The 16,986-nt window shown below is 37.1% G+C and overlaps 1 protein-coding gene across 1 annotated transcript; it reads right to left on the bottom strand.

Annotated features, from left to right (window-relative positions):
• Positions 1-10,698: 10,698 nt before the first annotated feature.
• Positions 10,699-16,727, bottom strand: LOC107659488 (dihydrolipoyl dehydrogenase, mitochondrial-like). Its single transcript, XM_016448447.1, has 13 exons — positions 16,615-16,727; positions 15,380-15,455; positions 14,856-14,935; positions 14,708-14,776; positions 14,551-14,620; positions 14,260-14,360; positions 13,993-14,133; positions 12,093-12,194; positions 11,746-11,936; positions 11,493-11,663; positions 11,226-11,415; positions 10,986-11,123; positions 10,699-10,899 (listed from the first exon to the last, which is right to left on the bottom strand). The coding sequence occupies exons 1-13, from the start codon at positions 16,651-16,653 to the stop codon at positions 10,732-10,734; spliced, it is 1,536 nt and encodes a 511-aa protein (XP_016303933.1). The 5' UTR covers positions 16,654-16,727; the 3' UTR covers positions 10,699-10,731.
• Between the last annotated feature and the right edge of the window lie 259 nt (positions 16,728-16,986).

Below are 16,986 nucleotides of genomic sequence, written 5' to 3'. Positions count from 1 at the left end.
AAAAGAGAGAGAGACACTAAAAAAAAAAAAAAAAAAAACTTCATTTATGGACTTTACCAAAATTTCCATTAGTAAATGTTCTGAAAAGGGTTTTAGGAACAGAAAGACACAGGGAGACCCAGGAATCCAGAAAGGAGAATATTTTCATTATCTCAAGCCAATTGCAGTGATCCAGTTTTATAAACATCTGGTCTCTCGCTGCTTTTGCAGCACCTTTGACATCTGGAGCAAGACTGAACCAGTCTTTAGTCCTGCAGACCACCTGTTGTCAATTAGCTGAAAATGTGAATCAGTAAACAAATATTTTATAAAATAAAAACTGCCATAATGTTATAATAATTAAAAAATATATATATTATAATTATTAAAATATTAATATACTTTAATATTTCTAAATGACAAGCATCTACATAAAACTAGCCGTCTGATTCGACCAATTGTGTGCATTGTGGGCGGGGCTATGTACGCATTCATAAAGATGTCTTGGGGAAAAAAGGGTTAATGATTGCAGCAGGTGAGATATAACTGGTTATTAAGACACTTCTCTTAAAATATTATTCATTAGTGAAATTTGTATTGTTTAATTAAGTTTACACACAAGTTCTTGAAAAGAACAATTGCATGACTCATTGTGCCTTGTGTTTACATGCTGCGAGTTTCCACAGAAAACACAAAATCCCACAAAATACTCATGGTTGTTTTTAAACCACAAAAATATCCTTAAGTGTCACATGTAGTGACTTTTATTGTCAAGACTGTAACCTGAACACATGAATACTGTAAAAAAAACAAAAAAACATGTACATTAACATTTTTCCACAGACAAAATGAGGCACTCTGGAAAATATATTACCATTAGTTTTGGCCGTGACTCGTTTCATGTAACTTGAAATGGGGGGGTTTCATATGACATTTTTATTTAATATGTCTAGACAGTGGTGTCACTATATTAGTTTTTGGTGTCAGCTCTATTGTGCAGTTAAGTTTAAGCGTTTTTTTTCCAGATATTATTCATTACCACAGTGTTTTTTTTTTCTAGGATTTAACTAAAAAGCTATGTTCAATACTTGAACATTTTAGTTTTTACAGACAGATAGTAGCAGAGCCAGAGTGGTGTGTCCTGGGTGGCACTTGACACCCCTGACATCTGATAGGCCATCCCGGGTGTCACCCCAAATTTTCATTCGCTGTTGGCAGCTTGATGATTGATATTTCATTTCAGCTCTTGAGAAAGAAATATTTTTGACATGCACTCCATTTTATAAACATTACCAAGATACAGAAGAATAAGTTCAAAGGTGGTCGCACATTGCACGAGAAGCGCATTCGATTTGTTTCACATAGTTGTTAATGCACGTATAACTTCACCCTAGGCTGGAAGAGTGTGTATAGATATTTTACAATAATACATTTGTCTTTCTATGGACTGAATAAAGTGTATGCTTCATAAAGAGAGATATAATAATATAGATTGCTCTTTCCATTTATGCTGGTTGTACAGCAAAACTCATCAACACCCTTATTTTCATTCTTGATGTGAACTTTTTGCCTGCAAAATGATTAGATTTGGTGATTAGATGTTGGACTCTTGCCTTGAACGTGAGACCACGATGGCGTGGAGCTTTTCATCTGTTATGCATCATATTTTAAGTAAGTGGTTTACCATCTGGTTTATATTTCCTGAACAACTTCTACGAAAGTTGAGTCGCTGTATAAACGTTAGACATTTTGGTTCATTTCAGTTAATCAGATAAGGGAGACAAGATCGTTCCAAATTTAGCCTAACACACTTCTGTGTTAGTAATACACGCAGTAGCCTACACTCTCAGTATTAAAATTGGACCTCATTTGCCACATTAAACTAGTGGTTACGTGAAATATCACTTCTAGTCTCCTACCTCTTATCAGCACAGGCCCTGGTTACAGAATCAAATCAATAACGATGCATTGATTGGCTAGCGTCTGCTGTGGGGTATTTGCATAAGGCAATCTGATTGGCTGACTTGGCTGAAAAGTTAAACATTTTTCAAGTTCTAGAGCGATCAATAGGCTTGTTTGAGATGAGCAAAATCTGTGCAGAACTGATCAACGGTGATCACCGCAAGATGCATGCCAGTTAGAAAAGGTTAACGACACCGCTTAATGCTCATTGGTTCAGACAACTGTGATGCTGCGGTTCTCCTCTAAAATATTTTATTTTTTATCTGATTTCATGTGATTATGTATGAATGTTCCCAAACACTATGACAGTGCGATCTCTGTGTGAGATAATGTGATTGTTGTCATATTTCTATAAAAATCTAAAATACATGTTTGTATTAAAGTAAAAATGGATGATAAATACACCTTTCATATGGAATTAAATAGCAAGCACTTTGAGTGCCTTCATATAAAAGCAACAGAACTGAAATTATATCATGTTTATTAGCAACACAGCATGTAAGTGAGAATAACGCGACATCTGCATTTGATCTCGTTGGTATCTGTTCCACTTCGAGAGGTCAAAAGATAATTGTCCGTCTTGACCAGTGTTGCCAGATTGAAAATGTATCGTAATGTACCAAGTATCGTACCAGAAGTTCAAAATTATCGTATTTGGAAGAAAATTATCGTACACGAGCCAAACGTTCAGAATACAGCTATTTATCTAGATGTTACAGCTATTTATTTAACGTTAACTTGTGCTCGTGAGAGAGAGTCATTCTCCACTACTTCCGTGTTTCGTCTCAGTTGCTCCGCAACTTCCGGTGCTGCGCCGGAAGCGGTTTGTACCTACCGTTTCAATGAGCTGCTCTCGGCATGGCATTTTACACTCGCTGCTTGCAAGATTTCCACGGATTACAGTGAATGATGTCAATCGAATTGTAAGATTAGCATTGGTCACTCCTTCAAGTAAAAAGGAGAAGGGCTTCAAATTGTATGTTTCAAGTTATATCGACAACTTTGAAGGTACGTATTCTCAAGCTAACAAGCTAACGTTAGCTAGCTCCGTCTATGACGGTGGATACTTTTATAGTCTGTGTTCTGTTTACTTAACCTTTTTAAGATCTTCTGTTCTTCTGTATGTTAATACGATCTGTATGACCCTTTAAAGCTATAAATGTAATTTTTTTCAGTTTCTGAAAAGGATCAGGTGACAGGAGAGATCTATGAGGATGACAGAGAAGCCACATAGTTTGAGAGTAGGGAGACAAAACTAGAGAAATAAAGGATGGATTTATTGTTTATATTTTAAAATAATGTTTATACATTTTCTAAACTTTTTTTAAAATTACATTTCTATTAATTTCGACAGTAAGTTTAGAAATGCAGGCATAAGTCTATTCAGTAAATAAGTTTAGCACTTTAAAAGAAAGAGTCATTTTGAAAGATAGTTCCTCCAGTTCGCAGCTGTACTGAAACTGAGCAGAGCTGGCACAAACCCTGAACAATGGTAAGTTTAAGTGAATATTTCAAGAATTTTAAGAATAAAGGATATGAAATTATTGCTTTCCTAACATCATTCCTTGAGGCACACAAACATTGTTTTAAATTCAACTTACTGCTCTTTAAAAGACCTAAAACTTGTGTCAGATTAGTGAGATGTCCAAGACATGCATTGTTGATGGGCCTCCAGGAACAAGTCTAGCAAACACTGACTCCTACTAAAGTAACCATTGGTATTTCTAGGGAGTCCGGCCAAGTCCTGTCAGTGGGATGGTGGTTATATCTGCATGACCTAAAGAAAGGAAACTCGCTGATGGCTTAAGGTGCACACTGCAATCAGTTACTTAATGTAGAAGCATAATATAGGATTGTTTACTATGTGTACAAAGGGATAGATCACAAAAAAGTCATGGCATTTACTCGCCCTCATGTCATTCCAAACCCATATTACTTTCTTTAACACAAAAACATATATGTTATGATAATGGTGACTGACCCTGTAAAAATTAATTTTTCAATACCATTTTTTTTTTTCAGGAGTAGCTTGTATAAAGGCGTTACAAGCGACCTGCCTGACCACTCAGTCCTGCAAGTGGCAGAGGTGTATAAGGACTTCACCAGCACTACAGCCCTTTTAGTCACCACAATGGGGATGTTCAGTGATGATTCGTTGGTGGATTCTGCTTTCGGTAAAGTTCAGGCTGGGAATGTTGTCATACCAACAGCCAGCAGCAACAACACGCAACATTACTCCTCATCAAGATGCCCCACCAGAACCACCTCTGCCACTAGATGGTTACAACCTGGACCCACATGTGTGCTTATTTGTAAATAGCAAACATGGACTACTGCACATGAAGTCACTGGCAGTATCTCTGGAAACAGCACACAAGATTGAGCATGTATCAAAGTTTACAGAAACCCTGTATCAAAGTTATTTATATTTACATGTTTACAGAAACGTATCAAAAGTTATTTATATTTACAGAAGCACTCACAAAGTTAATTATATTTACATGTTTACAGAAACGTTGCATCAAAGTTATTTATATTTACGTTTACAGAAGCACTATCAAAGTTATTTATATTTACATTTTTACAAAAATGGATCAAAGTTATTTATATTTACATGTTTATAGAAACACTGTATCAAAGTTATTTATCTTATCCACATCCCCCCACACATTCATAACAAAATGTATATTGTATGTACTGTATAATATACAAAATTAGAAAGGAATGATAAATTAAAAAAAAAAAAATATATATATATATTTACAGATGCATAGCCTGATGCTCCACCTTCACTCCTAATTGTAGCTGCCCTCAGTAGCACTCAAACAAAGTGGGCACTGCACCTTTCTTCAGTAGCCGGCATCCTGAGGGAGTCGATGGCTCAATCAAATCATCACTCTTGAAGTGACGACTGCAGACTCTTGTGTTAGGAGTGATATTATAATCCTCATATCAGATATAGTGAATCCATTTTTTACGCGTTTCCTTGTCCAAAGGGAAAGTATGGAAACTAACCACAGAATTACACCTTGAGGATGTGTCACATAATGGGACACAGCAATACATAGACGTTGCACCTTCACGCCGAAGGCACTTGAAGCTTCTTGAACTCATTAATAAAACGTTATATTCTAATATTATATTCTAAAATGTTATGTTACTACAGTTAATAAAATATATAATATAAAATAATTATTTAATTATTAGTAATGGCACTTTGACTGTTGGGTAGAAGTCTGCCGGGGAGCTCACCTTAGTGAGGGCTCGGCAGAAGTGCGCATCGAGGGCACTTGCGAGCACCCTTCTGAAAGCTAAAATGATGAATGGGACACCCTAAGGTCTCGTGGACTTAACGGACATGTGCATGTGGCGGCCATTGTAAGTCCACAAGACCGTAAGTGCACATGAAGTGTGCCATTTGGGACAAGGCCGATGACTTGAAGCAGTGCATGCCGGTTAGAAATTTTGTCCGATGCCATGTTACTGTGACGTATGGCATCAAAGTACCGCAAAAGCAGTTCGAGAGCAGTCGGCTGACTCAGTCGGTGCAGTTGCTCCAAAGCAGCTGCAGGAGCTCTGATGACGACAGCTGTTTCACGATTGACCGAATTCACCACATGACAACGATGATGTGTTTCATGTTTATTCTGACACCTTCGGTTCCACTAATACTGTTTATAACAGTAAAAGCTCTTTTACTGTAGTTACAATGTTATTTTGAGTCATGTTTATCAAAAAACACTGATAAAAGTATATATTGACCCACTTTATTGGTATTTAAATAGTATAGGCATATGTTGAACTTTATTCTTGTACAGATGCTCACGCGGTGTTTGCATACTTAATCACAGATTAAGTGAATTAAACACATTTCAGAGATATTTTCATGAGGCAACACAAATACTTTTCATGTAGTGTTTAATACCACCATCTGTACAAGAATAAAGTTCAATATACCTATACTATTTAAATACCAATAAAGGAAGCAGAAAGTGTCCGACTTCACATCTCCGCTTTCACTGACTGCAAGCAGCAACTATCACCGATTGGTCTGTGCAGCGCCGCATGAAGTCAAACACACCTAATGAGAAATGTGTTAACACCGATGCTCCGTGTGAATGCACCGTTAAAGGTAGGGTAGGCCATTTCAGAGAGGCAAGCAAGCCAGCTTTGAAAGCATAAGATCTCACCCTCCCTGCAAATCACTCTCCAAAGCCACGCCTCCTGCAAAACACAAGAACGTGCTCCAACAGAGCAGAGGCTAACCAGTGACATGATGAGAGACGGCATTGGTGGATGATTGAATGCAACGGTGTCAGATTACCTCACATTTCATTCACCAGTGAGAAAACAGTACAGTACAAACCGCATAATATTACAGTAATAAAGCCGTCCGTGACATACCATGTCTACGCAAACAGGGTGTGCGGAGATATGCAAATACACTGTTGACAGGCAGGTAGGACAGCCTATCGTAGTCCTCGGACTAAACGACTGAATATACTATACTGAATATACTATATACTATACTGAATATAACTAGTTGCCATATCAACACTATATAGAGGGAAAGATGCTACAACAACGCAATGTTACAACCCATTACAGCGTGTTCATATGCGGCATGTTGTCACATTTCCATTATTTCAGGCTGAAAATAAGTACACACTGTATTAATGAAACAAGACCACATATTTGTACTAGATATGTGAAATGAATGTGGAAAAAATAAATATTCTGAAATCTCAAGTGAATTTACACACATAAATGAGAGAAAGCTTAAAAAGTTTTAGGTTGTGTCCCACTCTCCTCTACACACTAATTTTCCTATGGACCCCCTGAAGTAGCCTTTGCCATGAATAAAACTCTAATTCTGCAACTGAATGGTCATGTACGTGGAAAACATTAAGATTAACCTGTTTTCAATGATTGGAAAATCATCAAAAGCTGCTCTAGTCTGATGATCAACATAATTTAGGGAACTGAGACTGGTTTAAAATAAACCAACATGCAAAATATGGTAGCTAAAAACAGCTGAATTAAATTTAACCTTAACAGAAGGTGACGCATTTCTCTCACCCTACGTTTACGTCTGTCCATCTGCAGTTATTAGCTAATTGACTTGAGCTTCTTAAGAGTTTAATACCCTCCCATCATCTGAAAGTATAGTGTGTGAGCATTACCGCTCTCAGATACCATCATGTTGCCATTACATAGAATCAGAATCAGAATCAGAATCAGAATGAGCTTTATTGCCAGGTATTCGTGACAGAAGCTTCCACAGTGTAACAGAATGACAGTGACAGAACAAAAAAAAACATAATAAATAATAAAAATAAATAAAAAATAGAACAAGTAAAATAAGGAATAAAAAATATACAAATTGACAATTGTATGTACAGGTATATAACAATAGACAGTTGTATGTACAGGTATATTATGTGCAAATTGAAATGTAGACTGAGTATGTGTGTTAGATAAATAAGTGTACGAGTGAATAAATAGTGTGTGTTCCACAGTTATTGTCAAGTGTTCATGAGATGGATTGCCTGAGGGAAGAAATTGTTCCTGTGTCTGGCTGTTCTGGTGCTCAGTGCTCTGTAGCGTCGACCAGATGGCAACAGTTCAAAGAGGGAGTGTGCTGGATGTGAGGGGTCCATAGTGATTTTGCCAGCCAGCTCTTTAACCTCCTGACTGTAAGCAGACTCGTCACCGTCCTGTATGAGGCCGACGAGTGTGGTGTTGTCTGCAAACTTCAGGAGCGTGACAGAGGGGTCTTTAGAGGTGCAGTCGTTGGTGTACAGGGAGAAGAGCAGTGGGGAGAGGACGCAGCATATATAATATAATGAAGTAATTCAATTCAAAATGAATATTTGCTGAAAATGTTCTCACCCTCAGGCCATCCAAGATGTAGATGAGTTTGTTTCTTCATCAGAACAGATTTGGAGAAATTTAGCATTGCATCACTTGCTCACCAATGAATCTTCTGCAGTGAATGGGTGCCGTCAGAATGAGAAAAACATCACAATAATCCACAAGTTTCAATAATCCACGTTTCACTGGAGAAAGCAACAAGAGGACTCGTATTTTAGCCAGAAGTAATGGTTTAAAATGTCTTAAAGGGATAGTTCACCCAAAAATGAAAATTCTGTCATTAATTACTCACCCTTGTGTTGTTCCAAACCCGTAACACCTTCGTTCATCTTGGGAACACAAATTAAGATATTTTTGACGGAATCTGAGAGTTCTCTGACCCTCCCATAGACAGCAACACAGCTACTCTGTTCCCAGGTCCAGAAACGTAGCAAGGACATCGGTAAAATAGTCCATGTGACATCAGTGGTTCAACCGAAATTTTACGAAGCTACGAGAATACTTTTTGTGCGCAAAGAAAACAATAATAACATAATTTATTCAGCAATTCTTCTCCCCGAGTTACCGTCTTCTGCCATTTTGGAAAGTACCCTAGAATGTAATCAACGTAATCAGTGCTGTTTACGTTCAGCATGAGCGGGCTTTCGACTGAACGTAAACAGCACTGATTTCTCTTCACAAGGAGTGGATTACTTGCGGATTATTGTGATGTTTTTATCAGCTATTTGGACTCTCATTCTGACGGCACCCATTCACTGCAGAGGATCCACTGGCGAGCAAGTGATACAATGCTAAATTTCTCCAAATCTGTTCCTGTGAAGAAATAAACTCATCTGCATCTTTAAAGGCCTGAGGGTGTGTACATTTTCAGCAGATTTTCGTTTTCAGGTAAACTATTCCTTTAAGGATAACTTCATATTCTAACATCTGCATCTGTTTATTTTTTAGATCATAAAAGGAACAAAAAGACCAGTTTTCAGGAATAACAGGTACAGCAGGCTATACATCCGAAAGCCTCCCATTCTTCCTGTTTTCGGTCACAACAGCTTCTACTTTGTTACACACAAAGGTCTCAGCGGGCGTGATTCAGTAGGCTAAGTTCATCCAAACTGATTGAAGCCATTTGTGACCACTTTTTTAACCGCTTCTTCATTAGTTTATTATGAAGTATCTAAAGTAGACACATACTCATTGTCCCCAGAATGTATTTAGAAACTTAAAACAAATTTAAAATTAGGTAGGGAAAATGACAAACCCAATAACATTTATTTTCAGTAATTATATTGCACAAGCACAATTCATGTAAAACATTTTAACAAATTTGTTAGGTTTAAAATTATACAAGAATAAACTGTTGAAAAAGACAAGTTTTGGCCACTATCTGGATGTCAGACTCAAAGAAATGCAACATGTGATAGACCATATTTGGTTACTCCAATAATGGAAATGAGGGAGTGAATAGCAGTGTGTGTGCAGGAGACATTGACCTCTGGTGGCTGAAGAAGGACCTGCAGTTGAATTTATGAATTTATACTAGGCTAAATGATTATCACAATTATGTTCATATTATAATTAGCATAGTGTTCCATCAAATCCTGTCGTATCCTATGCTCTTGTCCTAATAATAATAATACGTTTCTATATGTAATTATTTGCTTACACTGGCTGATGCAAATGTTAAAATGCAAAAAAAAAAAAAACGTATTGAACATAATTAAATACGTATTTCAAATACATTTAATTAAAATACTGCCCATCTCTGTTCTTTAGATAGATATTTTGAACCCAGACCATTCCTTCAAAAACCCACCAACTGGATTAAATTGTTTTCAAATCCTCATACATCTTAAACTGTATGCAAAACATATCGTCCATATGAAAGCAAGAATTAACACAGCATAATGATGTTCCTCTTTATTCATCTCCTGTGTATTTCAGTACAGCCAAAGTCAATTTTTCCAACCGTCAAAATGATTGCTTTGGTTTTCAGACTATTTAGGACCACCAGCATGAAATGTGTTGCATGTAACCCAACAGTGAACAACACTGATTTATAAAATCCAAATCATGTTCTTCTCAGTCAGGCGAAGATTAACCTAAGACCCAAACTCCTTTATTAGGACATTTAAATAACAGATTAAGTGTTTTACAGAGTTATTCTGGATGAATGCATAAATGGTACATCTGAAAGCCCAGAGACTGAAGAACTCCAGATTGTGTGGACTGTTAGGAAAAAAATAAATGCAGAAGATACTTTATTTATATACAAGTGTATATGAAGAAAATCTAGAAGTTGATAGCTTTTCCAAACGAAGCCACCTGTATACAGTATGTATATATATATATATATATATACAGTATATATATATATATATATATATATAAACAATGCTGAAATTATTATTATAGTAAATAAATAAAAATAAATAAATAATTATATAATTAACAATAATAAATATTTTAAAATTACAACTAAGTAAAAAAAAAGGGCCAGATTAGTGAGCTCATTATTCAGAATGATGTCTATTAGTAATAGGAACTTAACAATTGAGAAAAAAAGTAAAAAAATAAGTAGACTACATTCAGAGACACTTAGTGATTGGGCAAAAGAAAAAGTTTGGTTAACATGGAAAAAAGAATAATGTTACAATTAATAATAATAATTTTTGTGCATTGCTTTAGCATGTCTCTAAATACATATATAATAATAATAAATATTTGTATAAACATTTGTGTATACATTATTATGCAAAAAAGGGAAAATTGACTAACACATTTGAAAAAAAAAAATATAAACAATGTTGTAATTATTTAATTATTATTAATGTTGATATTTTATTTTAATTTAAATATTTTACAATTAAAAAAAACACATTGGTCAAGTTTAATGTGCTCATTCCTCAGAATGTCTATTAATTACAGGAATCTATGAGAAAAAGAAAGAAAGAAAATAAAAGTAGAATGAAATAAGTGGAATATATTCAGGACACTTACGGGATGGGCGTGACACACTCTTGCAACATCCTCACATGATGCTCCATATTCCATAGCTAATGTAGCCTCATTAATCATCTCTCCTGCTCCCTGTAAAATGAAAATTGAATATATGAATTATCATGTAATTAAAAATGACATCCTATAGAGGAAAAGCAAATCAGACAGATCATTACCGATCCCAGAATGTGTGCTCCCAGCATCCTGTCTGTGTCCTTGTGGCTGAGGATCTTTACCAGTCCATCTGTATCAGCATTCGTCTTAGCTCTGCTGTTGGCTGCGAAGGGAAATTTGCCTACCTTATACGGCACGCCCTGGAAAATAGCCAATTATTTGATGTATATTAGAAGAAAATGTTTGACATCACATGCAATTTAAATAGAAAGGTGTGCTAAAACAAAAACGAGTCTACTCACTTCCTCTTTAAGCTGTTCCTCGGTCTTGCCGACCCAGGCGACCTCAGGGTGCGTGTATATAACGGAGGGCACACAGTTGTAGTCGATATGGACGGCTCCTCCTGCCATTCCCTCGACACAAATGATACCTTCATCTTCTGCTTTATGGGCCAACATAGGTCCAGCTACAACATCTCCGATGGCATAGATACTATAAGAGATTTGCAATGCATATTAGGACTTGTCGGTCGCAACGTATACAAGAAAACTAATTTCAAATCACCATACTTGGGCACTTTGGTCTGGAAACGACCATTTACAGGGATTCTCCCGCGGTTATCCAGTTCTATACCGACAGCCTCAAGGCCGAGGTTACTGGTGAAGGGACGGCGGCCAATGCACACCAGCAGAACGTCACAGGTGAGCGTCTCGTTCTTGCCGCCAGCTGCAGCTTCCACACTAACCAACGGAAACAACAAAATGGGCAAAAGCACTAGATTAATTAGTTCCTACACAGCAGATGAATAAACGCTGCACTCACGCCACATCGATCTTGCCGTCAGGTCTCCTGCTGGCGCCCATGACTTTGGTGCTCAGTTTGAACTTCAACCCCTGCTTCTGGAGAATTCGCTGGAAGTTCTTGGAGATCTCCATGTCGATGCCCATTCCGCCGACGTGGCCGAGGAACTCCACCGCTGTGACTTTGGCACCAAGCCTCTGCCATACGGACCCCTGGAAACAAACAGAATGGATCTCCATTATCAAACCCAATTCAGAAGCATCATCAGACTTCAAATGTTACAAACAAGCAGTTTCATGACCAAAATTTAGATCAGTGTTATGATGATTATGGAATGAAACGCCACAATCAACCAATTGCCTACTCACCAACTCTACGCCAATAACTCCAGCTCCAATCACAATGAGCTCCTCTGGAACCTTCTTGAGGGACAAAGCGCCGGTGGATGAGACAATGGTGTCTTCACCAATCTATCAAAAGAGGATCATAATTGTACAAGACAGCAGACCAAGCAAGAAAACTCTTTTGCATGAAGTAAAAACGTGAAATCCCAATATGTCTTATTGCAATTATCAAACCACAAAGACTCAAATTTAAATAATGAGAAGAAGCGCTTATAAACTGGCTGTTGTCAACAAAAGAGAAGATTTAAAGGTGTGTGCACACCAAAAGCGAATTTAATCATTTGCGCGAGTAGATTACACACGAAGTAATGCAGAGATGCGAACAGATGCAAATTGGGCAACGCGATTGCCACGAACGTGTGATATTTGCCTCGTTCGCATCTTTCAACTCGAGTGGGAAATTCGCATGACGCACTGTCACGCCGGCCAATCAGAGAGGAGCTTATTGACACGTCCAGTTTGACTTCTTGTTGTTTGTTGATGTGCGCTAAGACACTCCTCATTGAGCGATGTCTTTATCCACGCGAGTGACGAGAAAAACATCCCGTGAGTAATCTAGAGTGATTAACGCAATGCTAATATTCGCTTCGCTTTTGGTGCACACACCATAAGGGCTCTTTGTGGTTTTCCAGGAAAATTAAAGCTCAGTGGTTTAACATTGGAAAATGAAGAAATAAAAATAATAATATTACTATTGTAATTTTACAGTTGTACTATAACAAAATTATTATGTTTTTTCTTAAATGCTCAGTTTATTTTACAGTGAAATACTGCAATTGTAATATTTCTTATTTTGTTTGATATTTTTATTTAGCAATTATTATTGTAATTATTATTTATTTCATAGTCATAATGATATAAACAAACAAGCACAGCAAACATGGAGCTTTAAAAAAAAAAATCATAATTCTAACTTACAATACAAATAAATATATTGAAAAATAAAATGGGTATAATATACTAATTAATAATTTACTATTTTACCAAATATTTCTGCATGCTATGTATTTTATCCTTATTACAGTTTCACGCAGTTAGTTTAGCAAGCTGTTAATTGACAAACTCTACTGAAATCACATGTGATTTGAGGCTTCTGTGGGTGGCACATGTAGAGCAGGGGTCCTCAACTCTGGCCCTCGAGGTCCACTTTCCTGCAGAGTTTAGCTCCAACCCTAATCAAACACACCTGAACAAGCTAATCAAGGTCTTTAGGATTGCTACAAAGTTACAGGCAGGTGAGTTTGAACAAGGTTGGATCTAAACTCTGCAGGAAAGTGGATCTCGAGGACGAGTTGGGAACCTCTGATGTAGTGTTCCACATCGCTCACTTATGAGGTTCCATATCGATTAGGATGCTCATTTAAGCTCAAAGTATACTTCAACCGTCCACGTTCCACAACGGTCCACACACTGTCGGTGTAACGCAGTGTCCGTGGACGTCAGCGCACATTTCTTGTGCGACCCAATTTTTGTGTTCCTGTAGATGGTCTGCATACAACAGCGCAGACACAAGGTGAACTGCGCATGTGTCGAACTCGTCCATGAGAGCTCATCTGCAGCTGAGTATACTTTAAAAGCTGTGCGGAAGATGGAAAGAAATACACCCAGGCCTTTAGAAGGCAGCTGTCAGTGTAGGCGGTAGACAGTGCTGATGATACACAGGGCAACTTTGCCATCAATGGCTAACCAGGTGAGACACAGGGCCCACGACCGATCTAAATTATCCAGATAGAAATTTGTTAGCCATTCTCAATGGGAAAGTGCCCAAGCAACATTGTTTAAAAAAAGCTGCCTGGCAAAATTGCTCAAAAAAGTTGCTCTGTGTGTCATCAATGGCTTATGTTCTTGTTTATCGCTGATGTACCTCAATGCCTGGGAAGGGGGTGACCTCTGATCCAGTAGCGATGAGGATGTTCTTAGTGTTTATGACCTGTTCTCCATCAGCAGTCTTTGCGGTCACTTGATTCTTGCCAGTTACCGTTCCAAAACCATTGACGTGAGTTACCTAGGGATTGCAAAAAAAAAAAAAAAAAGAATTTAGTATAGCTCTAAAAAGTGTATTGATCTACAACTGCATATTACCATTGGATAAACAGATAAAACAAATAGAAAAAGAAATACTGAATCTCACTTTGTTCTGTTTGAATAAGTGTGCGATTCCTCCGGTCAGAGCTTTGACAGCCCCGCTCTTCTGTGCCATCATCTTCTCCAGGTTCAATGAGAGCCCCTGAACTAATGTAGAAGAAATCATGATGAAACAGATTGACTAACAGACTTAAAAGACATGATTTGAAAAAAACAAAATCCTCTATAATTTATTACAGTTTAAATGGCCTCATTCAAATCTGTTGGCTTCTGCATATCCTTGACACAATAACATGCGATATGTGGACCCATATCACATGTTTACACTTGAACTTACTTTCAATGCCTCTGCTTTCGAAATCGTTTCCGTGTGCCAAGTGATACAGGTACGAGTTGTTCAGCAGAGCCTTAAAAAAGCAAACAAAAAATATCAAGTTAAGCATAACTTAGTCATTTTGGAAAAGCATTTAAAAAAATAAAAATAAATCACAAACCTTTGACGGGATGCAGCCCACGTTCAAGCACGTTCCTCCGAGGGTCGTGTTCTTTTCCACACATACTGTCTGTGAAAGAAGTTTGCATGTTACCAACGCAGTCAAAGAAAAGCTGATGGTATCTGTGATCTGGGTGTCAAAATGATACCTTAAAGCCAAGCTGAGCTGCTTTGATGGCGGCGATGTATCCTCCAGGCCCAGAGCCCACAACTGTGACATCAGCATCAACTTTGACAGAACAAATGATTGTTTCAGTATGGATTTACATATTAGTGCATTTCATATCATTTAGCTTGTCTATTGTTAAAGGTCATCACTGAATGTTTATAAATATAACAGTACAGATATGATTATAAAGGCCTGTTCACACCAAGGATAACGATATCTAAAGATAACGATATAGTTCTAAAAATCGTTCTGAATATTAAGAATAGCAGAGTTCACACCACAGCTATAACGATAAAGGCACAGAGAAACGATATCATTGGAATCACCAAAAAAATAATTGACAGCCAATCAGAATCAATCCTGCTGTCACAAGCTCGAGAATTTAAAGCGGCAGACGCATGTGCGCTTAGAATAAACAGACGATAACGTCCGCTGGTGTGGACGCTAATATCGTTATCTTTATAGTTATCGTTCTTGGTGTGAACGGGGCTTTAGTCGTCTTACTTGGTGCTTTGTCAGCATACGTTCTCAACGACAAGACTGTGGCTCCATGCAGCTTGTTGGGGAGGTGCTGACCTCGCTGTATTGTACAAAAGAAACAGAAACAACAAAACTTTATTTTATTATACAGATATTGCTTCTCCATACGCTATTTTAATGCTTACAAATGACAAACAAAATATTTAAATACACTTTTAAATAAAATAAATAATCCAAAGGGAGAATGAGACAAAAATCTTAAAATAAATGTAAGCATTTAAAGGGATAAAGGTCAAAAGAAAGTTAATCATCACAGGTATTAAACAGTTGCATAATTATGTTGCAATAAAAGCAGGCCTTAAATGTCTCCATATAAATATTAGACTAAAAAAAAGAAGAAAAGAAAAACTTAAATTAGAAATGTTTTGGCCGCTAACTGAAAATAAGTTGAAGTACTAAAATAACTAAAACTGAAATAAAAAACTAAATATAATATAAATATAAAATATATTCAAAAAAATATATATATTAATGACAAATAAAAACTAAACATTTTTTTTCACAATTTTGACTAAGAATCACTACCAGTGAGCATCCAATGACAAAAGGCACAAGGAATATTTATTTTATCCAACTGATCCAGTGCTGTTTATTTTTGCAATCTAGTACTCATAATTGAAAACAGACATATTATATAAACAGAAACATGCCCACATTATTGTACAGTAAGACAGCACATGCATAAACAAGAATGTTATTTTAAAATATGTTTTCACTAATTTTCCCAAACTAAATGTGGCTTTGTCTTAAAAACTAGTGTTCTGTCTACCTAGAGTGCACTTTTGGGCATCACTGGCATATTTTAGGTAGGCGGCTGACTAAGTATGTAGTATTTAGTATGTCTAAAAGTCTGTTAGTTACCTGGATCAGAATGATGTGACCTATATGGCAAGTTATCAAAAAGCTCTAAACTATACGCCCCTGCAAGTTCAACCAGTGAGCACAGATCAAATTCGCAGTTGTGTAAATATGCATTTCGATAAATTAAATATAAATACAAGTAAATTCGTGTAGCTAAACACATAAACTCAGTCCGCTCCGTTTGTGTTTATGGGCTGACAACTGTGCACGATGACAATATGTTGGGCCTACGCAGTAATAATAACATTGCATTTCTGTCTATAATGTTTTCTTTTCATTCTAACGTAGTACGGATATACCCAAAGTACGATGTCCTGAGCCAAATAAACAGTCATTACCGTGGCGAGTGTGCGGTATAGATGGTTCCAGGTCTGCATTTTGACTGCACGTCCCCCCGAGACCGCTTCACCTACAGCGATCGCTGTGTCCAAGGACTCGTCAATTTACGCATGCGCAGTACGGATAGCGATCAGAGTCGCTGCCTGATGATGTCACTCATCCAGCTTGTTACTCGACCTCGCTGGAGAAACTTCATATCATCTGTAAAGAGAAGTCAGAAATAATTTTACGCTTATTTTTCGGTTTAATGTTTACTAAATAATTTTGGTCTCAAATTTCATTGGTTGTTTTCGAGGTTTGTCCACAAAATATTCAAATATATGATAAAATGATTTGTTTATGGATTGTAATACCAGTTGGATTGACAATAC

This window comes from Sinocyclocheilus anshuiensis, unplaced genomic scaffold (assembly GCF_001515605.1).
Source record: "Sinocyclocheilus anshuiensis isolate Anshui unplaced genomic scaffold, SAMN03320099.WGS_v1.1 scaffold387, whole genome shotgun sequence".
Lineage (NCBI taxonomy): Eukaryota > Metazoa > Chordata > Actinopteri > Cypriniformes > Cyprinidae > Sinocyclocheilus > Sinocyclocheilus anshuiensis.
This window is presented reverse-complemented; position numbering and strand designations above follow the sequence as displayed.

Excerpts from the sequence above, each read along its gene's own strand:
- LOC107659488 (XM_016448447.1), bottom strand. The coding sequence starts at position 16,653 with ATGCAGACCTGGAACCATCTATACCGCACACTCGCCACG. Across the intron at positions 11,664-11,745 it reads GACGGCAAGATCGATGTGGC|TGTGGAAGCTGCAGCTGGCG; the intron begins GTGAGTGCAGCG and ends TCCGTTGGTTAG. Across the intron at positions 10,900-10,985 it reads GAGCACACATTCTGGGATCG|GGAGCAGGAGAGATGATTAA; the intron begins GTAATGATCTGT and ends TTCATTTTACAG.